At 50.2% G+C, this 24,451-nt stretch overlaps 1 protein-coding gene across 4 annotated transcripts; it reads left to right on the plus strand.

Moving 5' to 3' along the window:
- The first annotated feature begins 1,905 nt into the window (after positions 1–1,905).
- sh3tc2 (SH3 domain and tetratricopeptide repeats 2) lies at positions 1,906–23,740 on the plus strand. 4 transcript variants are annotated; one of them, XM_035411113.1, is made up of 20 exons: positions 3,109–3,163; positions 6,758–6,845; positions 7,611–7,715; positions 9,145–9,273; positions 10,356–10,483; positions 10,646–10,751; positions 10,894–11,037; positions 12,187–12,379; positions 13,150–13,223; positions 13,343–13,538; positions 14,421–14,554; positions 14,655–14,705; positions 15,043–16,962; positions 17,477–17,654; positions 18,071–18,221; positions 18,767–18,889; positions 19,535–19,685; positions 20,139–20,335; positions 21,285–21,701; positions 21,783–23,740. In XM_035411113.1, the coding sequence occupies exons 2-20, from the start codon at positions 6,821–6,823 to the stop codon at positions 21,921–21,923; spliced, it is 4,563 nt and encodes a 1,520-aa protein (XP_035267004.1). In that variant the 5' UTR covers positions 3,109–3,163; positions 6,758–6,820; the 3' UTR covers positions 21,924–23,740. The 4 variants fall into 4 exon arrangements, with proteins under 4 accessions (XP_035267003.1, XP_035267006.1, XP_035267004.1 ...); XM_035411112.1 differs by lacking the exon at positions 6,758–6,845 and having other exon boundaries at positions 1,906–3,163; XM_035411115.1 differs by lacking the exons at positions 3,109–3,163; positions 6,758–6,845 and adding an exon at positions 1,906–2,070.
- The last annotated feature ends 711 nt before the right edge of the window (positions 23,741–24,451 follow it).

Below are 24,451 nucleotides of genomic sequence, written 5' to 3' on the forward strand. Positions count from 1 at the left end.
GGGCTCTGCTGGAAGCGCGGCCCGCTGCGGCTTTCTGCAGCTCCCCGTGGAAACAGCGCTTCTGCCGCGACGGAAACGGGACAATGGAGGGATGTGCGCGTCGCCCCGGCCGCCGCACTCACAGCTCGCGACCCGAGAGCGGCTCCTGGGCAAAACTGACATGTTCAGCGAAAGGGATGCAAACGTGAGCCACGGTCTGCGTCGGCTAAGGTGGCCACCTTACAGCGCGAGCGTAAGGTCATCTGCGAAGTTATAGTGCGTTCGACAGCAGGCAAAGCTACTTTACGAACCACGTGATTACAGCAGAGATGGTTCTTCTGTCTTTCAACTAACTGCGCGCATTCACGATGCATATAACACCGATCCTTTGTCTTTTGTTCGCGAGTACACCGGTCACGCGTTTGTTTGTGACCTGCTGTCAGTCTTTAATCCACAAAGAGCAGGCCAAGATATTTATGGCGAACGTTTTGTTCAGCTGTAATTTACACTGATCTCTGCCAAGCCCTTATCACTTCAGGACCCGCGGCAGCTGGCGCAATCAGGGTGAAGTTCATCGGGGCACCGGGAAAATCTGCAGAGTTTTATGTTTTAGGATGCTCTGATCTGGCTTCCCGATAAAGGAAGAAAAACGAATCGTGGAGAACAATTGTGCTGCAACCCACAAAAAAGGACGCGACTGAAAAACAGGAAGTTGGTCTTCCTGATGGCGCCATCCAGGGGAACAAGCTCAAAGTGCCTGGCTGTCAGATTGATCGTTATCTCGCGACACGCCCAAACTCTTCTTGAGCAAAGCGCTGTTTCTGGAGATCTACCTGTCTGTATGTTTTCATTTTAGCCCTGATTTGGCACAGCTGATTCGACTAATTAGCTGCTCAGTGAGATCTGTGTCTGTTGAATGAGATGTGCTTTGTTATGGTTGGACTGAAAACATACAGGATGACAGATCTAAAGGAACAGGGCTGGACAGCCCTTGTCAGAGGTGGAAAGTCCAGGGGTCAGAAGGTAAAAGTCCTGTCTTGTCTTTCTTCTGCCCGTGAACTCAGCCAGCTGATTTTGCTGATTAGTTCTACTTCCTGGCAGAAGAACCGCGCTAATCAGCAAATCCAAGTGATAGCAACACAATCCCGTGGGACTTTTACTTTGTGAACCTGGATTTTCCTCCTCTGGCCCTGGCGTATGGTGAAGATGGGCCTACAGGCTCATGGCGGTTCATGCAGGTCGTGATTGGGTAACGTTTCTCTGGCTTTGCAGACCCGAGGAAGTGACCTTTTCCTCTTTTTTTTCTCCCCCCAGACGCCCCATTGTGTCAACAACAGCGGGCGCTAACGTGCTAACAGTCGCCAGAGCCAGCGCCATAATACAATGAACAGGAAGAATAACATTACGTCATTATTTTATGATCCAGCAGAGAAGGGGGGACTTCGAGCATCAGGCGCTCGGTGCGTGCGCTGAGCTCACACCGCCGTCCAGTTGGGTTCTTACGCGTTCTCACAGCCCGCGATCGCCGCCAACTCTCTCGCCATCGTCCGGTTTCACAGCCAGGCCGTTTCGCTCTGCGCAGCCACCGACGGACGGATGACCCCGCCGACTCGAGCGCTGCGTTGCTATCTCACTCTGAAGGCCGGGATGGGGTTGCTTATAGAACAGCCCGATTAGACGGTCACATGGTCACAGACCTACGGTCACATGGTCACAGTCCTACGGTCACATGGTCACAGACCTCGCTGATATCCACGCTCAGAGCTGATGCTGTAACTGCAGGATGTGCCGTCCCGTCTGGAGTTGATATTTAACCGAGAGGGAAAAAAGGCAAGCTAGTGTCACAAGGAGGGACTTTGCATTGTCTTGAGAGAGAGAGAGAGGGAGGGAGGGAGGGAGAGAGAGAGAGAGAGAGAGAGAGGGAGGGAGGAAGAGCGGGAGAGGAAGGACCTGAGGGGAAAACTACACTGGTTATGAGAAACCGCAAAACAAAGTTCAGTGACCCAAACGCTACCTTTAAATCGGAAGGAATGAGCCTGAGGAAGAGGAGGCTCCTCTGGATTCTGTGACAGGGGTGTGGAATGCACTCAGGTTTGACTGGTGGGAATTCTCTGAGTGTCTGGCATGTGTTTGCTGCATGCGCTCTGTGAATGCCCAGGACAGGCATGTGTTTGTGCATGCGCTCTATGAATGCTCCAGGACAGGCGTGTGTTGCTGCATGTGCTCTGACTCTGTGAATGCTCCAGAACAGACGTGTGTTTGCTGCATGCGCTCTGTGAATGCTCCAGGACAGGCGTGTGTTTGCTGCATGCGCTCTGCGAATGCTCCAGGACAGACGTGTGTTTGCTGCATGCGCTCTGTGAATGCTCCAGGACAGACGTGTGTGGAATGCGACCGAGCGCTGTGAATGCTCCAGGACAGGCGTGTGTGGAATGCGACCGAGCGCTGTGTTGGGCATGCACGGCTCCTCTGCTGGAGACGTTCGTTACGTGGATAATGATCCCATTGTGCCGGCCCTGAGCCGGAACCTGCCCGTCCAGATCCACCGCCTCTGCAACTGCACTCGCATCTCAGGAAGTAACTGACATACTTCTCATTCCGGTCAGTTTTAGGGAAGCAGGGAAGTTAAAATGAAAGGCCCATTCACTGCAGTGCGTAATGTGGAGTTTACCTGTTCTTTGGTGAGCTAGGAAATCAGTTAAAATAAATACTCTGTCTCTCACAGCAATCAGGACTTATCAGTCCTATAAGCGTGCGGTTGAAAGATCCTTTTTGCCTGGTGACCTCTGCTTGGCTGTGTACCTCTCTGGACGCCCAGCGGGGAACTGCTGACCTGATTGGGCCAGAGGGGCCATCCCTGGGAGAGAGAGGGGTGTGAGAGAGCGGTCTGGAGACATTCCTGTAGAGTGGAGGATGGGGGCGGAGCTTAACCGTTTCCTCTGAGAGCTGTTTTTCGTGCCAGGACACGTAGAAACAGGGAGCGCTGAAACACACTCACACACGCGCACACACACACACGCTCACACACACACACGCTCACACACGCACGCAGTCCGCTCCACAGACAGAGGAGAATGACCCTGGCTCCAAACCTCCCCGTGCGACTCACCTCCCTCTGCGAGCCAGCCGGGCTCTGACAGCCAAATGAGGAACACACCGACACTACACAACCAGGAGGACAGAGGTACGTTCTGACTGTGTGTGTGCGTGTGTGTGTGTGTGTGTGTGTGTGTGTGTGTGTACAAGCTACGAGAGGGTGAGAAGTTTGGGCTCATGTGTCCCGGAGTGTCTGTGTCTGTCATTTTTTTACACACTGAAGCAAAAGGACAGGCGTGTGTTTTGTGTGCGAGAGACTGTTGCTGTTGACTTTCTATTTTCACTCACAAGTGAGACCAGGGAGAGCAGAGAAAAGATTGCAGGACTCTCTCTCTCTTTCTCTCTCTGTCTCTTTCACTCACGCACACAAGCTGAGGAAACCTAAGTTAATGACCGGACCGGTGTTTCCACACGTTTGTCTTTTCCTTTCCCGTGTTCTGTGCTGGGTTGGTTCTGTGCTGGGCTGGTTCTGTGCTGGGTTGGATCTGTGCTGGGTTGGATCTGTGCTGGGCTGGTTCTGTGCTGGGTTGGATCTGTGCTGGGTTGGTTCTGTGCTGGGTTGGTTCTGTGCTGGGTTGGTTCTGTGCTGGGTTGGCTCTCTGGTCGGGCTGGCTGGCTGTGGCATGCCGCTCTGGCTGTGTACTCTCAGAAAAGGTGCCGTTCTAAACTTAGAGCCCGTGCTGCGAGCTCATGTTACCGGCTGCCCTGTGCTCTCCATTGATAGCCGTGCTCTTTGGACAGGACCAGACAGGACAACAAACTCGCATTTCAACATAACCGAAGCACAGAGAGAAACACTGATTTGCAAATGAAAAATATTTTTAAAAAGTCCTCTTCATGAACATCAGAGGTCATTTTTGTCTGAACATGTCTGTCCGAATGTCTGTTGTTTTATCAGAGTGTGGTGACGTTAGAGAGTCAGTGAAGGCGCTGGCTCTGATTTTGTTTTCACTGGATTCACGTTAACGTGTTTACGGTGCCAGCTCCGGTGTGCTCAGCTGTGCCGGTTGGAGCTTCGTCGTAAACGCCCCCGGGCTCCAGACGTCTCCTCCGTCACGCAGACGGAAAAGCTGTTTCTCGGATCTGATTAGTTCCCCGCACTCCACCGGAAGCCGGGGAGATGCACGTTCACACCGGAGGTCTCTTCGGGCTGTTTACAGCAGCGATCACTCGCGTGAGTGGCTGAGATTTGATTACGAGCCGACTGATTGGCTCTCGATGTAAACAAGACGCCGTGAGGAAGGTTTTTGTCTCATTTGCTTGGTACGGCTTTTGTCCCGTTGGGGCGTGGGGGGGGGGGGGGGGGGCCAGGACAGAGGCCACTGTCAGGAGGACCAAACCATGTTCATCCCTGTTACCGTCATCTGGGTTTGATTAGTGTGGTCTGTATGGCTGTCCTGGGGGGGCCACACTGTGACATCAGCTATGGAGGAAACACAGAGATTAAAGCTCTCTTCCTATTGGCTCGCAATCCCAGTAGAGGTCACCCTTCTCCTCCTCTCCAGAGTAAAATCTTGTCTAAAGAACACCAGGTGAATATGCACAGGCATACACATCGAACATCTGCAGGGCAGTGTCCATTAGCAGTCATTAGTATAATGCGGATAATGCATAATGAATTACGGGAAATACAATGGAGACAAGTGTTCTGTGTGAGCGGCTCCTGGTCTGTGTAGTTATGAGTTGATGGACAGTAGGAGAGAAATGGAGCACCTGGCCTCAGGTATTGGTGTTTGTCTGTGAGCTCTGGCTGGGCCCTATGTCCTTGTCATTACAAGTGAGCTCCTGTCGTACTGTGTGGCCTGTGGGGTGTAAAACAGTCACTGGTTCTCCTGTAGTACTGTGTGGCACTTTGATGTAATCACGTTGCATCCTCATAGATAATTTGACGTACCGGTTCCAGCAGAATCTCTGAGTACTTATGGCATTGACCATCTGAAGAACTGTGTCAGCAGGATTCACTCCAGCTCAGGAACAGGGTCTCCTGTCTCCACGCTAATTGAGCTAAAGGAGCCTGCAGCTCCGCGTGACTGGCCTGGAGGAGACGCGTGTGGCTCGATGGCGGCTGAACCCACTCAGGGAACATGTTTCCGCTTTGTCCCGGGCGGCATGCCGCTCGCGCTGACCGTTCCTGATGCATAACTCACCCTGCATGCCGACGCTCTGCCGACGCACACGTAGCGCTCCGGTCCTGCTGGCGTTGCACTCCGCAGCAGTTCGGCTCGGAGAGGAAACCGCGCTTAATGGGGCCATTTAGGCCCTCTGCCAAGTTAATACACTCCACTGCTCCATCACTCCCGCTGATGCGTTCCTTCCTTAAAGGGGGACCGTTCACTTGTTTAGATCACAAGCTCAGTAGTGACACATGCAAACATGCAGACATTTACACACAAGTATAAATAAACAAAATAATATTCAAAGACAGCTATCCACAGCCGCGCACACACACACACACACACACACACACACACACGCACAATCGCGCGCACACAGGGCCACACACACACAGACACACGCACACAGCTGCATTACATTGCATTACATTACAGGCATTTGGCAGACGCCCTTATCCAGAGCGATGTACAACACACACACACACACACACACACACACCTGCACACACACACGCACACAAACAAACGCACAGAGATGCACTCAAACAGAAATGCACATACATTCAGATCCAATATGTAAAACCTCTCAGGATCGATCGGGCCGCGGGCAGTGTGGAGTGGGCAGTGGCGGCGGACAGAGAGCCAGGCGTGAGCCATTCCGTCTTTTCAGTTCCTCCTGCTGTCCTCTCCGCCTGCAGCCCGGCCGCGGCGTCCGCACCGGAATTCTCCTCGGAATTCTGCCCCCGGAACTCTCTGAGCGCTGTCGCCGGGGCGACCGGGACACCCGGGACACTTCCCAGCCGGGCATCCCAGGGAAAACGCCACGGATTCCCAGATCCGTCACGCACGGATTTTAGAGCGGGGATTTCCCCTGTGCTGCTGGGATTCCTTGGGGTTTTTTTTGTGGGTAAATGGTGTGAAAATAATCAGGATTTGTGAGGCCGTGCGCTGAGCTGGGGGCTGAGCCTGCTGGATGGCCTGGCCCGAACAGGACATCCCTCGCCCGGGCAGAACCCAGACGGCTTCGTCTGTCATCTCTCTCCACGGACACGAACGTGCAAAACGGAGCTTTAGTTACTGCGGCAGGAAGCTGATGTTTTAAGAAGGCAAGGCAGAACTGTAATCTGTGATGGTGATGCCCATTGATTCTTGGCCGGAGACGCAAACTCCAAGCGCAGAATATTCCAGAAGTTGTTGATGGGCGCGGATGAGGCAACGGCGAACGTGAGGTTTGGACACAGGGCCCCCCTGTCACATGAGGGTACTGCCCGACCCACACAGGCATGCCAGCCGCTGAGCACAGTGGGCATTGTGCATTCAGCCACTGGGCAGGGGAGGAGAGAGACGGAGAGAGAGAGAGAGAGAGAGAGAGAGAGAGAGAGAGTGGAGCGCTGCCCACAGACCCTGTGGCTTCCTAAGGAAAGCCTAACATAATCCTGGACACCGAAACAGAGTGCTGTTTTTTGGGGGGACGTCTTTGACTGGGACAAAATGGCGTCGTGCTGCTCTGGAGTCTCTCTGAGAAGCTGCTTCTTGTTCTCAGGTTGGTCCTGTCCTGGTCTCTGTAGGTTTTGCCATGAGGAGGGAGATTAACTCGCGCAGGAAAGCCGCTGCTTGTGTCCCTGTGCAGTATGGGTAACGTGTTGAGTAATGAAGGTAACCGGGCCCTGTGCATGGGACCCCACGTGTGCCGTCCTGTCATGTCGTCACTAACTCTGCTGCACCCTGCTGTGTCCGGTATTGGATTGGTGTTAAATTAGTGGCATTTCCCCTCTGTGTGTAAAGCTTTGTGTTGGTCTGTGCTGTCCTGAGGTCCCTAGTGAATGACGACACAGTTAAATCAAACTATTATTTGAGTTGCGTTTCGGGCTGGGCGGAGGCACTACGGGGAAAGGTCAGAGGTCAGGATGTTGAAATGTTCCTCCTGGTAGCTTTATGGCCTTAGGGATGCTGACCCCAAGGATAGTCCCCAAATCAGTGATGTCACATTAATGAGCAGCTGAACATTGATTAGTACTGCTGATGTCATGTTATTTCAGCTTCTGTGAAGAATTGTTTTGTTCTGTGGTTTTTATGTGATGAAACAGCATGCTGTTGGGTCCTGTCAGGTGTCACTGTGTTGCATTATTCCCTGTGTGGGGTATTCTCTCTGTGTGAGGTTGGGTTGTGTGTGGTTAGCTTGTGTGTGTGTGTGCGTGTGTGTGTGTGTTTGTAGTTAGCTTGTGTGTGTGTGGTTGGCTTGTGTGTGTGTGGTTGGCCTGTGTCTGTGGCATTCTTCCCTGTATGGGCTTGCCTTGTGTGTGCCGTTGTTTGTTAAACAAAGCTGCAGTTGTGCTTGGTGTGGTGTTGTTTGTGGTGTTTGGCTCCGGGTGACCTCTGGGGTGACCCTCACGCATCATAAACCTGCTTCCTGCCTCACAGACGTTTCCCCTGCGGAGCTGGACGCCCTTTGGAGGGAGCCGCCATACACATCGGGTGGAGCCAATGAGCTCTTTCCAGGAAATGACATCATGACCACGGATAAAGGTACAGTAGATGGGGCTGCTGGGGGCTTGTCCTGTTGCAGGGCATGCGTCAGCCTCACAGTCTGGTATCAAATTTGGGCCATTCTAATGCCAACTATGGTGCACAGCCCCGCAGGGAAGCCTGGGGTTATCCTGACCCTGGGAAGGGAGCTTTTCGGTTGGCTGAAGTGATAGTTTCTCATTGGGCACTAGCGCCCCCTGCGTGTTGATTGGGTGCCAACATGTCTTCCTCCGACTCATGTCTGTGTGAGCCAGACTTGCTGCACATGAACTTTCAAGGAGAGCTCATGATTGTGGGCGCTGATGCGATGGGGGATTAAGAAATTAGGAGAAAAAGGGGAAAAAACATTGAAAAGATGTCTTTCTGTGTCCTTAATGCTGTACTTTAAAACCAGAGGAGAAGGTTATCTTGTAACAATGACACATAAAGGATATCATAGGAGTCACCATACCTCAGATATCTTCCAGAGAGGGTAGCATATTGTTAGGTTAGGGTCACTTGCTCACTTAAATCACACTTCTTTCCTTTAGTTTGTACACACACCTCTACACCACACAACATACATTAGGTTAAGATACACATCTTTAGCCCTAGATTAGCAGCTTTAATTAGAGGTGTTTAGATTATAGCTGTATAGCTAGGTGATAGGCCAGCTTTACACAACACCCATTGGTGTATGGCTCATTACAATATAAAAAGAAATTATGTGATCAAAACACTGACATTCAGATGATTAGTGCACGTGGACTGGTGGTGATTGTAATATCAATAATTTAAAAATGTATTATTTGTTGAATGTAAAAGGTTAACCAGCTAATCACACTCGTTTTAACAGAAGAGCTGCTGTTTTAGTGTTTGAATGTTTGTGTCACCAGAGGCTGAAGAGGAAGCTCTGGAACATCCTTTCCTTGCCATTCACAATCTGGGAATGCTGTTACCGTTTTACATAGGAAATTCCCCCTTCCAGCATCTGTTACAGTAGATATATATAGACACCACACAGTCTCCAGATCCTGTTTACTTGCAGCCAGGAAACGGCACACTTGCTAATTCAATTCTCATCTGATATTTGCCATAAACAAAGTGCGTCATGGTGTATAAAGGTAGGCGTAAGGATATTTTACATCTCCAGAAGCAGCTCACTCGGCTCACATAAATAAGCAAGTTGAACTCTTACTCTGACTGGAACTGCATGATGAAATGGCATCAGTTTGAGGCGTGTATGGGTTAGTGGTAGGATATTCTCAAACCCATTTACACAGTCATTTCTCTCACTGGACTCTCATAAGCAGGCTACACAGGAGCGGGTGCACAGTGGATCTCCAGCTTTGGAGCTCTAATCTAGTTACCCTTGTTTTGGGTAATTAGTTAACGAGTGTGTCCTTGTTTTGGGTCATTAGTTAAGGAGTGTGTCCTTGCTTTGATACAGGTGAGGATGACCAGGTGTCGGACCAGAGTGTGGAGGTGGAGCCAAAGCCAGGAAATTACTGGAAGGAGAAGTCGGCCTTCAGCAGGGGCAGCACCGTGTCCCTGGCAGTGGGGGAGCGCTTCTCCTCAGGTACAGGCTCTGCCCACCCACTTGTCTGCCGTAGTCTCACAGAGCTGGAGCCCCTGAGGCGACAGACTGCTGTTCTCATGCTGCTAAGGCTCTGTTCCAGTGTGTGGATGGGCCCCATGATCTGGTATCTGTTCCAGTGTGTGGATGGGCCCCATGGTTTGGTATCTGTTAAGACTCTGTTCCAGTGTGTGGATGGGCCCCATGGTCTGGTATCTGTAAAGGCTCTGCTCCAGTGTGTGGATGGGCCCCATGGTCTGGTATCTGTTAAGGCTCTGCTCCAGTGTGTGGATGGGCCCCATGGTCTGGTATCTGTTAAGGCTCTGCTCCAGTGTGTGGATGGGCCCCATGGTCTGGTATCTGTTAAGGCTCTGTTCCAGTGTGTGGATGGGCCCCATGGTCTGGTATCTGTTAAGGCTCTGCTCCAGTGTGTGGATGGGCCCCATGGTCTGGTATCTGTTAAGGCTCTGCTCCAGTGTGTGGATGGGCCCCATGGTCTGGTATCTGTTAAGGCTCTGTTCCAGTGTGTGGATGGGCCCCATGGTCTGGTATCTGTTAAGGCTCTGTTTCAGTGTGTGGATGGGCCCCATGGTCTGGTATCTGTTAAGGCTCTGTTCCAGTGTGTGGATGGGCCCCATGGTCTGGTATCTGTTAAGGCTCTGCTCCAGTGTGTGGATGGGCCCCATGGTCTGGTATCTGTTAAGGCTCTGTTACAGTGTGTGGATGGGCCCCATGGTCTGGTATCTGTTAAGGCTCTGTTCCAGTGTGTGGATGGGCCTCATGGTCTGGTGTCTGTTAAGGCTCTGTTACAGTGTGTGGATGGGCCCCATGGTCTGGTATCTGTTAAGGCTCTGTTCCAGTGTGTGGATGGGCCCCATGGTCTGGTATCTGTTAAGGCTCTGTTCCAGTGTGTGAATGGGCCCCATGGTCTGGTATCTGTTAAGGCTCTGTTCCAGTGTGTGAATGGGCCCCATGGTCTGGTATCTGTTAAGGCTCTGTTCCCCCATACATAATTGTATGTATGTAATACAGTGTGTTGTGTTGTGTGTAATTGTGTGTGTAATACAGTGTGTTGTGTTGTGCAGATGTGCTCCTGGTGTTTCGCGGGAGGCGGCGCTGCAGTGGTGAACCGGACAGTGACCTGCAGGAGGCGCTGCGGACACGACTCAGGGTGGTGGAGAGTAACAGCCAGGACGTCATCCAGCTCTTTAAGGTCAGAAATGCAGGATTTTCAGCTCAGTAAAAATGTACATTTACATTTTTACTAAAAATCAGTACATTTATGTGGGTGCTCAAAGCTGTGTGATTTTTGGCAGTGACATGGGAGAGAGTATTTGCTCATTTTCTCCGTCTTCTTGCCGGCGTCTCTGTTCAGGACCTCTCCGCTCGTCTCCTGTCTGTCCACGCTGAGAAGGACTGCTTCATCATCACCTTCAAGACCGTTGAGGAGATATGGAAGTTCTCCACCTACCTGTCTCTAGGTAGGGCTGGCTGGGGACAGGGGGAGTCTGCGGTGGAGTGTGACTCAGGCTGATCACACTGAAGCTTTGAAAGGTTTTGTTTTGGTTTGTTTGGTGGGACACTGGATGACAGTGAGGGGGAAATGCGCTGTTCTGTTGCCAGGTTACGTGGCTCGGTGCCTGGAGAACTTCCTGTGCGATCAGACCTTCTGGCTGGACTCGGCTCGGCTGAGCGACGTGGAGATTTGCGTGACGGTGGACGAGGAACACCTGGCCACCCTCTACCTGGGGCTCCTCCTGCAAGAAGGCAAGAGCTTTAAGCTGTCTGTGTGCGGGTCACCTGTCTGTGTGCGGGTACAGGGTTTAACCTGTCTGTGTGCGGGTCACCTGACTGTTCCACGGTAAAGTTTCCTCCGCTCAAATACCTGTCATACCGTACAGGTGATATTTACTTTTCTGTTTCAGAACAGGTGATCTTTGCTTTCTGTTCTGTTTCAGAACGCTCTGGAACTTTCTTTCAGCACAGGGCTGCAGTCCCTCGGTAGTGTCCCAGATGACTTCTGGGATTTTGGGAAACTGAAAGAAGCAGCAATGCTTCTGATATTTAGTTATGCTTATGATAATTAAATTTTTTTGGTTTGGAGGTGATGCTGCAGTAAGGGCCTGTAAGGCAGATCATTGTTAGGAAGCTGCATTTCCCCGCATGAGCAGTAGGTCATATGCTTCAGCGTGGAGGGGAACCCAAAGTGCTTCTGTGCTCACCTGGTCAGCACAGGTGTGTGGCTCTGGAATCAGGTCTTTGCTGAAAGACTCGATAACAAGCTCGGTCTCTAAAGCACCTTGTGCTGTCTGCATTCTTCATGTGCATTTTCGGTGGCTTGAAATGAAAATATTTGAGTTTCTTCTTCATGTAAGACTGATTTCAGTCATAGTCATAAACAGACTGTAAGGTGTATATGTCGTATGTATGTGTCATGTCATATTTAGCTGTCAGTCTGCACGTTCCAGTGAGGCAGACTGCCTGGGGAGCTTACAGGTTTCACTCCTTAAAGGGTTAAATAATGTCCATGTCATTATGAAACTATGTCTGACCTTCACACTATATCAGATCTTCTACTTTTAGAGACGTGAAGCATTACTAGCAGTACTGGCATTCCACCGCGCTGAGCATAAACATTACATAATCTAGCATCATAATCTAATCACCTCACCCTGATTTCCTTAAAGATTACATGAGCTAACATTAGCACTTCCCACTGATTCCAATAAGGATTACATGAGCTAACGTTAGCACTTCCCACTGATTCCAATAAGGATTACATGAGCTAACGTTAGCACTTCCCACTGCTTCCAATAAGGATTGCATGAGCTAGCGTTACCACTCCTCGCCACTGCCAGTAAAGATCTGCTTAAGGAACCCCCGACCCTCTGGTGACCCGGAAGTGTTTGTTTGCAGGTTCCTTCTTTGCGAAAGCGCTGTACAACAGCCGGCACACCGAAGAAGAGGACCTGGTGTTCCGGAAGGACGACCTGGTCATGGTCCGGGACACCGGACAGGAGACGGTGTGGGAGGGGACCTTACTGAAGAGTGGCCAGCACGGCCTCGTGCCAGTCCTCTCCATGCAGCCTCTACCTTACCCCTTCTACCAGTGAGTAACTGCACCTATACCCACCTACACCACCCCTTCTACCAGTGAGTAACTACACCCATACCCACCTACACCACCCCTTCTACCAGTGAGTAACTACACCTATACCCACCTACACCACCCCTTCTACCAGTGAGTAACTACACCCATACCCACCTACACCACCCCTTCTACCAGTGAGTAACTACACCTATACCCACCTACACCACCCCTTCTACCAGTGAGTAACTACACCTATACCCACCTACACCACCCCTTCTACCAGTGAGTAACTACACCTAGACCCACCTACACCACCCCTTCTACCAGTGAGTAACTACACCTATACCCACCTACACCACCCCTTCTACCAGTGAGTAACTACACCTATACCCACCTACACCACCCCTTCTACCAGTGAGTAACTGTACTTATACCCACCTACACCACCCCTTCTACCAGTGAGTAACTGTACTTATACCCACCTACACCACCCCTTCTACCAGTGAGTAACTGCACCTATACCCACCTAAACCACCCCTTCTACCAGTGAGTAACTACACCTATACCCACCTACACCACCCCTTATACCAGTGAGTAACTACACCTATACCCAAGTGAATTACATTTGTCTAACTTTAACTGTATGATTAAGCAAATGCACCGTGATCAGGGGATTTGTAATTTCTGTTTCACGCCTAAATTCAATTTTCCAGAACAACTGGGAACAATGTATGGTTAGCTGGTTTGTATTCCATGCAGTTGAATTATAGTGTCAATTTTTACCACAGGTGGTTTTTTAGGAAGTACCCAGGAACTGCATGTGGACCTCGTGTGACTAAAGCACAGTTTGAACATCCTGTTGGTGAGTATCGCACACGTAATTATCAAAATCATAATCCCACCAGACAGTGCTTTTCTGTTTATGTTTTTATTGAAACGGTCGGCGTGGCTGAGTGTCTCCCCCCTGCTTTGCTCTTGTAGTGACGGGCACCTGCGTGGCTGTGGTAGACCACAATCCCCTGGGGCTGGACGAGCTGCAGTTCAGCCGGGGGGATCTGATCGAGGTGGTGGGCTTCCTGCTCGCCAGCCTGGAGGTTTTCATTGGACGGCATTTCTCCAGCGGCCAGATGGGATTCGTCCAGAAGGCCCACATGAGGCCGGAGAATGTCAGACCCCTGTAAGGCATGCCGGCGACGGAATGGCAATAAAATCACAACCCTGTGTGGGTGCTTTGGGAACTGGAGAAATAAGTAGGAGGTTGCAGGTTCAAATCCAAAGCAGCAGAGTTACTGTGTCCTTCAGCCGGAGTCTTAAATGTTGTGGCCTCAGCAGAACTGAAAGGGTTAGACTGCACTATCTGTACACAGGTGGCAGAAGACAGACTAATTAATTTTTAGCTTCAGGAACACTGTTGCGGCTTCATACCAGGGATGTGAATAACTCACAGACATTAGTGTTTAAACTGATGATTATTAAACCACTTAAGCTGTAATGATCAGAAGTGACTTCCCATCTGAATCCCCAGACAGCGCTGTGAGCACAAATGATATTTGGCTTCTGCTGAGGAAATACTGAAGCGTTTAATCAGTTCAGGAGAAGAAAGATGGTGCCTATGAAGGGTTGAATCATTCATGATAAAAAGCATATGCTATATTAACATTCCACAGCTTATGGAAAGCACTGAGCGGTTACTGTTCTTCCAGTTATCACCCTTCTATACATTAAATGACAGAAAGATTTATGCTCTAAACTTTTTTGTACTTGACAACAGTTTTATCAACATTTTATGCAGTTTCTACTGCACGGCAGAATATTCTGATAGGCCAGCGTTGCCATGCCGACATAATGCGCTTAATAATTATTGCTCATATCAAGGGCTCCATGTCCTATATTTACAAACAAAGATCCAGACTGGGACAGTTGAGATTAGAGTGTTTATGTCCCAACCTTGATGACCTTGGGGGTGATGAGGGTTTCTTTTATTGTGGAGGGGGCGGTGCTCCGGTGGAAAGGTCACGCTGGGGGGCTGATAGAGCTGTCTTTGTTCTCCTCCTCTCAGCGACGGGCGGCTGGTGTTTCTGAGCGAGGAGGAGCGGGCAGCTCTCAGCCAGCTTAACCCCTGCAACGAGCAGTACCACAGTGGCCTCCTGAGCAAGCTCTCCACCACGGACATCAGCACTGTGTACAGACTAGGTGAGCACAGCCTATCTAAGGCCTGCTCTTTCAGCTCTAATGTCATTGGCTGCCCTCCCCCTTCCCAAACCCTCTGATTGGCTGTATCTTTACTGTGCAGATAGGCTGGATGAGTCCGACTTCCCCTACATCAAAAATCAGCCGAAGCAAGGTAATTATCGGTCATTCTGAGAAACTTGCACATTTTATTTTTGTGGTTGTTGTTTTAATATTTTACGCTGTGCATAGGTGTCGTTCTCTGAAATAATGAAGTTTTGCCAAACGTCTTTTAAAGTGCCTTTTTCATAACAATGGTGTAATCGTATTATACGTCGACACAGTTTAATTATACAGTACTGTTATGATTATCTCTCATGTAAACTCGTAGAGAGAGAGACATTCCGTGGATTGATGCATTCCTGATTAATCTATGGGTTAGAGGTCGTTTGAGAATCGGAGCAGGTTAGCGTCTCTAAACGTCCCGTTAGCTTGTGCTTTGTCCCTGACAGAGCCGAAGCCCCCGGTCAGCGCCCGCCAGAGCGTGTTTATGGAGAAGGGCGACTCGCCCCCGTTCCCCTCCTCGCCCCGCCTGTCCGTCTACGCCTCCCAGAGCCTGCTGGACCAGGACGGGGAGCCCCTGTCCTTCAGCCTGGAGGACACCTTCAAGGAGATGGACGAGTTCGAGGAGGACCCCGCGCTCTTCCTGGAGGAGGGCGGCTGGGAGGGGGAGGAGGGGGAGGCCTGCGACCCCACCCTTGCCCTGCTGAACGAGGACGGCTTTCGGGAGTCCTACCGGGAGCTGTACGACCTGTCCTACTCCTTCCTGGGCTCGGCCTTCGGGGGGGTCCCGGAGGAGGAGCTGCTCCAGCACCTGGAGGGCGTCCGCGAGGCCGCCAAAAACCGCCGGATGCCCTGGGCCCTGCGGCGGAGCTGCTTCCTGCTGGGCCGCCTGTGCGCCAGGAAGAGCAAGTACTCGCAGGCCCGCGTCTACCTGGAGGAGGCGCTGCGCGTGCCGCTGCCGGGCTTCCGCGACCTGCCGCTCCTCATCGCGCTCTACACCGGCCTGACCGCCATCTACCTGCAGCAGCGGCTGGAGGACAAGCTGGCGCTGACGCTGGAGCGGGCCTGCGCTCTGCTGCTGGGGCTGCCGGGCCACCGCTTCGGCTCCGCCCTCGAGCTGGAGCTGCTGAAGCTGTCGCTGCGGCGCGCGGTGGTGGAGAGCGACCGGCACCTGGAGGCGCGCAGCTGCTACCTGGCGCTCCGCCTCTTCCTGGAGCTGGGCAAGGTGGAGGACGCGCTGCCCTTCGTGGAGCGGCTGCAGTTCCTCTCCATCAGCCTGGCGGAGGAGGAGGCCCGCCCCCTGGCCCCCGTCGACCTCAACTGGATGCTGAGCCGGCTCTACCACAGGAAGTACCTGCCCCACATGGCGCTGGCCTCCCTCAGCCTGGACTCCGCCCCCGACCGCTCGCTGCCGGACGCCTTCCAGAAGATCGAGGTCTTCATCAAGAACTCGGTGCGGCTGAACCCGCAGTGGCGGGAGGGCACCTCGCTGATCCCCGCCCAGATCGTGGTGTACCTCCAGCAGGCCCTGTCCATCGCCAGTCGCCACGGAGACCTGCGGATGCAGCGGGACCTGTGCATGAGCCTGGCCTGCATTTACCAGCAGCACGGGGCCCTGGAGATGGCTGTGCAGTGTGCCCAGCGGGCCGGGGGCCACATCAGCGGGACTGGGGGCCACATCAGCGACACTGGGGGCCACATGAGTGAGACTGGGGGCCACATCAGTGACACAGGGGGCCACATGAGTGAGACTGGGGGCCACATCAGTGACACAGGGGGCCACATGAGTGAGACTGGGGGCCACATCAGTGACACAGGGGGCCACATGAGTGAGACTGGGGACCACATCAGCGACACCGGGGGCCACATCAGTGAGGAGGAGGGGTTTGAGGCCTCCGTCCTGCTGGCCTGGCTCCTGGTGCTAACAGGGAAGGAGGAGCGAGCGGCCGCCACTCTCAAGCCCCTCCTCCAATCCCTGAACGAGACGGACAGCCCCGCCCAGAGGGGCGTGGTCTACAACCTGCTGGCGCTGTGCCTGCGGAAGGAGGGGCGTGTCCCCGAGGCCGCCCGCCACTTCTACAGCGCGCTGCAGATCTCGCGGGAGAACGGGAACAAGCGCAACGAGGCGCTGGCGCTGGCCAACCTTGGGTGCCTGGCGCTGTCGGTGTGCGCCCCCACGCTCGCCGAGCGCTTCCTGCTCCGCGCCCTGCCGCTCTTCCAGGAGCTGGCCGACCGGCCCACCGACGCCGAGCACGCCCAGGCCCTCCTCTGGCTGGGGCGGAGCTACCGGGACAGGGGGCGGACCCAGGACGTGCTCCTGTCCTACGAGACCGCGCTGCTGATCGCCATCGGCGCCAAAAACCTCCACAGTGAGTAAACGCTCCGGCCTCAGCTCGGGTTCGACGGGTCAGTGCTGCTCCTACAGAGATGCCGCCACAAGGACTCTTTACTGAGAAATAGCAAAACACTGTGACTAATAAAGACATGAAAGGTGCTGAACTGCTAAAAACTAGCAAGTGAGGGGAAAAAATGTAAAGGCTCAATAAATCCTAATTAAAGAAATCAGCCGGCTAGATGATCCTCAGTTCCTCGCCCGAGAAGCTTGTGTGACACAAGCGGGGGCGTGACCCAGGAACCAGTGGTAGAAGTTATGTTTCCTCCTGTTGTGCTCTCTCCCGGTATTGAGTGTGTTCATTTGAGAATTACAATTTTGGCTGGAGGATTTTCAACTGTGTTTTGATGCTGGACTGTCTCAGAAGATGAATTAGTGATTTGATTTGAAAGCACTTCATTGGACCATGATTATGTGACCGTGATTATTGTATTGTGATTATGGGCTTGTGATTATTTGAGGTTGACCTCTCTCTTGTCCTGTCACTGCAGGTCAGATGGTTGTGGCCAAAGCATTGAGCCATTTGTACTGCGACTTGCTCCTGCACGGACAGTGCATCATCTACTACGAACACTGTGTGGCGCTGTCACGGGAACTGAAAGACAAGAGGCTGGAGGGAGAATATCTGGAGATCCTCAGCAATCTCTACCTGTCCTTAAACACAGAGAAGTAAGCTCACAGCTTTATTATTGCTTATGTCTGGAGCGACCATATTCGGGTCTACTGGTGTAAATCGAAGCTGCATGTAAATCCGATCCTTTGGTCTCTACACTGTGTTGTTCTGTAGTGGGATGAATGTCATATCCATTGAAGGTGCAATGAAGGTAGTTTCACATGCCTGTTTGGTGTTTATGATTGGCCATTTAATGCCTAATAGATGAAAGGAAAACATGAAGGTAAACTAGTCATCCTGTCATATCAGCTGTTAAATGGGCTACCTTTTCACCCAGATGAGGTGTGGCCATGGAAGGTAAACAGGTATTTAGACACCACTGACAGCACAGCTGATATGAGATTAATGATCTGGAAATGAAGGCTTGTTCCCGAGCGTCAGGAACTGCGAAATGAGCAGATAAATTTTTCAGGTCCTCCAGGAAGTCACTGGACTACACCAAGCAGAGTCTGCGGATTTCCATCGACCTGGGGAAGAGGGAGGAGGAGTCAGAGACCTGGCTCCAGGTGGGAAGGATTTACTACCTAATCAGAGAGGACGAGCTTGCCGACATGTACCTACAGGTAAGCACCTGTGCTTCAGATTCTCATAACGGGGGGGGGAGATGAAACTGAGAAATGGTGCTGAAAAAACAGGAAGTGAAAGAGAAAGAGAGAGAGGGAGAGAGAGAGAAAGAGAGAGAGGGGTACATCTAAACATAGGGGTACCCTGCAGCAACACTTGGTTATGAGGAGCAGAAAATTATGGGTATCTGGTAAACTTGTGTGTGTGTGTGTGTTGTGTGCGTCCTTGAGGACCTCCAGTTTATTGACCTGTAAATGCTGATTCTCTGATCCTTTATGACCAAATGTCTGCACAGCTCAGTTACACTGAAAGAACTGATCTCTTGCACCACAGTCTGAAGAAAAACCACTTATAATGGAATCGATTTTGTTTCTCAGATCAAATCACGTAAATTCCTCTGCTTATCAACAAAGTTAAACTTTAAACATTGATAACTGACAAATGAAACAGGTCATCAGATGTATGTTATTTTTATAAGAGGAGTGAACGTTGCTATCTCTTATCAGAGTCCACTGAATGTTCTCGCTATAAACGTCTGTTCCAGGCGGCAGTAAAAACTGCCCTGAGAGTTAATGATCCCTACTTCGCCACGAGTATTTATGAGGAGGCCGGGGACGTGTTCTTCCAAGGACACAGAAATCGTCTTTCCGCGCTCCCATTCTACAGGGTATGTATCTATTATCCATTAATATTGATATCTGTAGAGCTACGGCTCTGCGCAGGAAAAGAATCTGAGTCTGCTCTTGCTGGGGCCTACATTCCAATGTTGTGGTTGGAAACCTTTTTACTTTATTAATCTCAATGAGAACAGCAAAAGCCATTATTCATTGAGAAAATATTGACCTTAGATCAACCAAATAACATTTTAAACACTTAAACACTGACAATATAGGTATAATTCATTATGTATGTTCTTTGAGGGTACAGACCTTGGGTCAAATAATTTAACTCTGAAGCTACTTGTTCCTTATGGAGGGCAGTTAAATGGCATCCAAAATCAATCTTCAATTGATTTGGCAGAGAGCCTTAACAGACCATGGGGGCCATCCACACACTGGAACAGAGCCTTAACAGACACCAGACTGTGGGGCCCATCCACACACGGGAACAGAACCTTAAGAGATACCAGACTGTGGGGCCCATCCACACACGGGAACAGAGCCTTAACAGATACCAGACCATGGGGCCCATGAAACAGAGCCTGAACAGGATGTGCTAACCAACGGCCCCTAAATGCCAGACCCAGGTCTCTGAAGTCATGTGGGTTTGAGTGATGCTCATTTTGTCTGTGTGATGATATACGTCTGTGCAGGATGGCAGCCTGCCTTTTTCCAGGAGCGTGAAGGACGTCCAGTCGGAGTTCCGGCTCCTGAGCAAACTCACAGAGCTGCTGACGAGCCAGGAGCAGTATGAGGCAGCTCTGCAGTACGCGGTCCTCGCGGTGCAGGTCAGCACCACAACAGGTACGCGTCTCACCTGCGTTCCGTGACTGCGCTATTGAGCTGAGCTGACTCAGCTGCTCTTATGTTGGGTAAAAGTATGGTATGGTTTCACTAACTGCAAGCTGTCCATAGAGCTGGATCTGAACGAAACAATTCAACTGTGGACTGTAAGGCTGACCTAGTGTGGTAAAGCTGTGGATTGTGAGGTTACCTTAGTTGAAGGGCACTGTGGTGGTGTCCTGCCAAAATATAGAACCGAACATCCCTTAGATCCATAGTTCTCTGGCCTAACTAGCCACCATAGTCCTTACTAACAACAACAACAAACGTGTTCTAATCAGAGTCAATATTTACTGTAAATCTGTAACTGCAAGGCATCGTAATATATATCTCAGATTACATCAGGTGAGCTCTAAGCAGGTATATTGATGATAACGATCATATAAAGTATTCTGGAATGTGTCTCCTTCTTAGGGGATCGTCTGAAGGAAAGAACTGCCTTCCACCGGCTGGCCACGGTCTACTACTCCCTCCAGCAGTTTGAGTTGGCAGAGAACTACTACCTGAAGTCCTTATCGCTGAGCCCCGCCCTCCTGGAGCTCCCCAGGGAGGCCCAGTACTATGTGAAAGTGTACTGCAGGCTGGGAGACCTGACCCTACACAAGCTAAAGGTAGGGGAGGAATTCTTCACCTTTTGCTTGAGTTGGAGGCCAATGTCTCTCCTTAACGCAGACTTTAAGATATGAAAACATTTGGCATTTTAAGCCTCTTTGTACTGATATGTTTTCCAATTATATCCATGTCTGCTTTTTTGTGGAGAATGGAATTATTTCCAGTTGATGCTCAGATGTCATTCTTTGATTGAAAAGGTTTCCAGGGCACTGTTCTGTGTTTTTTTCTTCCCCAGTCTGGCTCAGGACACGTCAGAACAGATTAACAAACAAAAATTGATTGCTACATCCCAAATGGAAGAATCTAATTCTGAATGAGAACAGTCTAGAACAGGAAGCAGCTCCTGATTATCAGTAATATTATAAGGTAGCTCAGTATAAGTGTCAAAGTGAAACTAAGGCTTTAATTTTACTGCCTAGCAGTTGCTTACTTTTCCTTGTAGATGTATAACTTTGGTTCTCGTGATTGGACACACATGTGTGATGTACAGGTTTGTCCAGGATTTGCTTTCTTTAGAATAATGGCTAAGCACAGCTTTTAAAGTTCACTTTCTGGGGTTTTGTAATATTATTTCAGGTTTAATGGATGTTCAGTACACTGTCTGGGAGGTTTTGATATTTCAGTTATGTATGCTTAGTTCACGTTCCTGGGGTTTTAAAATATCATTTCAGTTTTAAAGCATGTTTTCAATTTGCCCCAGTGCAAACCATTTTGGCTTTACTTGAAACATGTTCTCTTGCTTTGAACATCACTGTCGTCATACCCACCACTGTAAAGCTAGCTGGTTGTTCAGAAAAACTCCTGTAAGTATCAAAAATATAATTTGCTGCACATAAAACCCCTCCTGGGCCAATCAAAAAAAACACGCTACAACTGAAATAATATCAGAGGATTCCGGAAAGGGATCCCTGTCCCTTTTTAACACCATGGTTCTGGCTTCGCACCCAGGATGCCTTTGATGCTGTGGGGTACCTCCACCTGGCTCTGGCGGCGGCGCTGGTGGACCAGGAGAACCCGCGGGCGCTCTGCCGGGTGTACAGGAAGCTGGCGGAGATCCACGCCACCCACATGCCCGACGCCGAGCTGAGCCGAAGCTACGCGGACAGCGCCCGGGCGCTGAGGGACGACTCATCGGGAGACGCGGGCGAGAGCGCGCCCCCACCGGGGACCCAAACGGACGGGCCCTCACCGGGGACGCAAGCGGACGGGCCGCCACCAGGGACCCAAACGGACGGGCCCCCACCAGGGACCCAAACGGACGGGCCCCCACCAGGGACCCAAACGGACGGGCCCCCACCAGGGACCCAAACAGACGGGCCGCCACCAGGGACCCAAACGGACGGGCCCCCACCAGGGACCCAAACGGACGGGCCACCACCAGGGACCCAAGCGGACGGACCGCCACCAGGGACCCAAGCGGACGGGCCCCCACCAGGGACCCAAGCAGACGGGCCGCCGCTGGCCGTGCGGCCCACATGCGCCGTCGAAGAGCAGGAGGACGGGACGGGGGCACAGAACTCCGATCTCTCTCAGCTTGAGCCCAAAAGTGCCCTTTCCGCGTCTGAAGACACTTTACAAGACTCCTAATAAATATCAAATATCTAATATAAATGGAGTTTATTTACACGCGTATCACAGGAATGTTGTATTGAGATTACTCTGATTAGAGATAATCTTGATACTGGGCTCCATTTTCTCAATGGCTGTTTGGAGAGAGGGGGAGAAACTAAAAGAATGACTGTATGCAAGGGGTAAGTAAACCAGAGCTGATAGCTCATTGTCAATCAATATCAAGTTAAATGAGTCTCACTTCAATTAATTTTTGTTAGTTTCAGATAACACTCACTTGTATGTCCCTTATATAAATATGTAAATATGATATTTTCTCCACCATGCAAACAGTTCCAACTTCAGTATTCACTCCAGTTTGTTTTCGCTGTCCTTTTTTAAGTTATTTGTAAATGTTTGGAAAAAAATTTTAAATTATGATTTAGTCTTTTTGTACTTGTTTGCACTGAGTGGAGGATGGGTTTCGCACTTTCCTGGAATACGCTGTAGCAGTGAGCCTCCTATTGGCCCAGCTCCAAGTCTCACTTCATTGGCTAATGGCAGGCTGGTTTATCATTGGCTACTTTCTGTCTGTAATGGCAGGCTGGTTTATCATTGGCTACTCTCTGTCTGTAATGGAAGGCTGATTTATCATTGGCTACTCTCTGTCTGTAATGGAAGGCTGCTTTGTAATTGGGTGCTTTCTGTCTGTAATGGAAGGCTGGTTTATCATTGGGTGCTTTCTGTCTGTAATGGAAGGCTGGTTTATAATTGGGTGCTTTCTGTCTGTAATGGAAGGCTGTTTTGTCATTGGGTGCTTTCTGTCTGTAATGGAAGGCTGTTTTGTCATTGGGTGCTTTCTGTCTGTAATGGAAGGCTGTTTTGTCATTGGCTACTCTCTGTCTGTAATGGAAGGCTGTCATTGGCTACTCTTTTTGTTTGTAACAGCATCTCGGTATAATTTCGCACCAAGTATCGCACATAATTAAGAATAACAGAAAGATGGAACAGGAACTACCTTAAATAATGTGTAACAAAATATCAGTCCGTTTTTTTGTTCAAGTAGAAACTATTTCAAGTAAATCACGCAGAGGGTGGTCCTTTAACACTAACCTGGGCAACAAGATCCCCGTCTGTTTCTGGTTTTCATGCCAAATTCTGGCCTTAATTAGCCCTAACATTTACGTCATCTGACATTTTAGCTACATTTCTTGCTAAGCGCATGATGGACAGCTCAAGACTGTTCTGTATGCGGCATTTTACTGTGATCTGTGAGTGAACCAGGGTTGGTGCACAGCCAGTTAGCTCATTCAGCCAGGGTAATTGGTGGAAACAAAAACACACACTGGCCCTCCAGGACCGGAATTGACCCCCACCCCCCACCCCCCGCTATAACAGTTGAAATTAAAATGGAGGCAGTCTCTAACGAGTGAGCCGCAACTGCGAATGAGAAACGTGATTTAGGACCGTTATCAAAGCCTCACCTAATTTGCACTGTGGAATGTTTACCTGTCACTAGGCCCTAAAAATGTCTGCTTCAGTGATCGATCAAAAGGCCTGCTGCTCCCAACAGAAGATCTGCAAAAATAAGTGTGTTTACGATGGCTTTTAACTGGAGAACTGCCCATGATGTGAATAATATATACAAATAATTTGTATAATTGTTTTTTTTTTCTTTTTCTTTTTTTTTTACAAAAATGAAAGTGACTGTTAAATTATATTTAAAAAAGGCTGCCAGGTGTGTGTACATTTGTTGTAATTTTGTATCTTAATTCCACTGTAGAAATAAATTGCAATTACATGACATACCAAGTTATTTGTCTCCATCTGTTGGATAAAGATGACATTACACTACATTCTCTGATTCCTGAAGCTGATGTCCTTTGATGTTTATTTTTACACTTGAAAGCCCACATTCTCACTTGTGGAAAATTTCCATGGTGAGGTGAACGCTAACGATTTTACATAAACCTTGGACATGAATTCATTACATCAAATAATTACACTGAGATTCTAATTTCCTTTCAGGCACTGAGATAAGTGTGACTCTCCCTGATGACCTGCTTTCTCTAATGCCCACTGTTCCCTTTCTTATGGCTCTGTTATTATAACTCTGGCAATCAGCCATCTCTCTCGCACCATCTCTGTCTCTCTCTCTCTCTCTCGCTCTAATGAACTGGGTTGTTAATATCTTCATCATTAGCAGCGCTGTGCTGTGTCTTTTGCGATAAACATCCTTGTTTTTGATGCAGGAGCTTGTTGAATATCACGCTGGCCTCGAGGCCATATTTGCGGTCTGAACCTCTGGAGAAGACGAGTGTCAGCTTCCTTCCCCACAGGAGGCCCGAGGAGACGCCGTCACTCCCCCGTTTGCGCTTTTACATTTTTGCTTTTACGCGAGAAATAAATAATGTATCTTCCATGAATGGGGGAAAGCAGAAAATGGCCGGAAGACAGAACTGGCTGGGAGAAGTAGTTTCTACAGCTGCAGTTACTCCACCAGAGGGCTCAGCCTGGCTGTTTTACATGTCAAACACTTTTTTTCTTCTCCACACTCCTCCGGTGCC

This window comes from Anguilla anguilla, chromosome 3 (assembly GCF_013347855.1).
Source record: "Anguilla anguilla isolate fAngAng1 chromosome 3, fAngAng1.pri, whole genome shotgun sequence".
Lineage (NCBI taxonomy): Eukaryota > Metazoa > Chordata > Actinopteri > Anguilliformes > Anguillidae > Anguilla > Anguilla anguilla.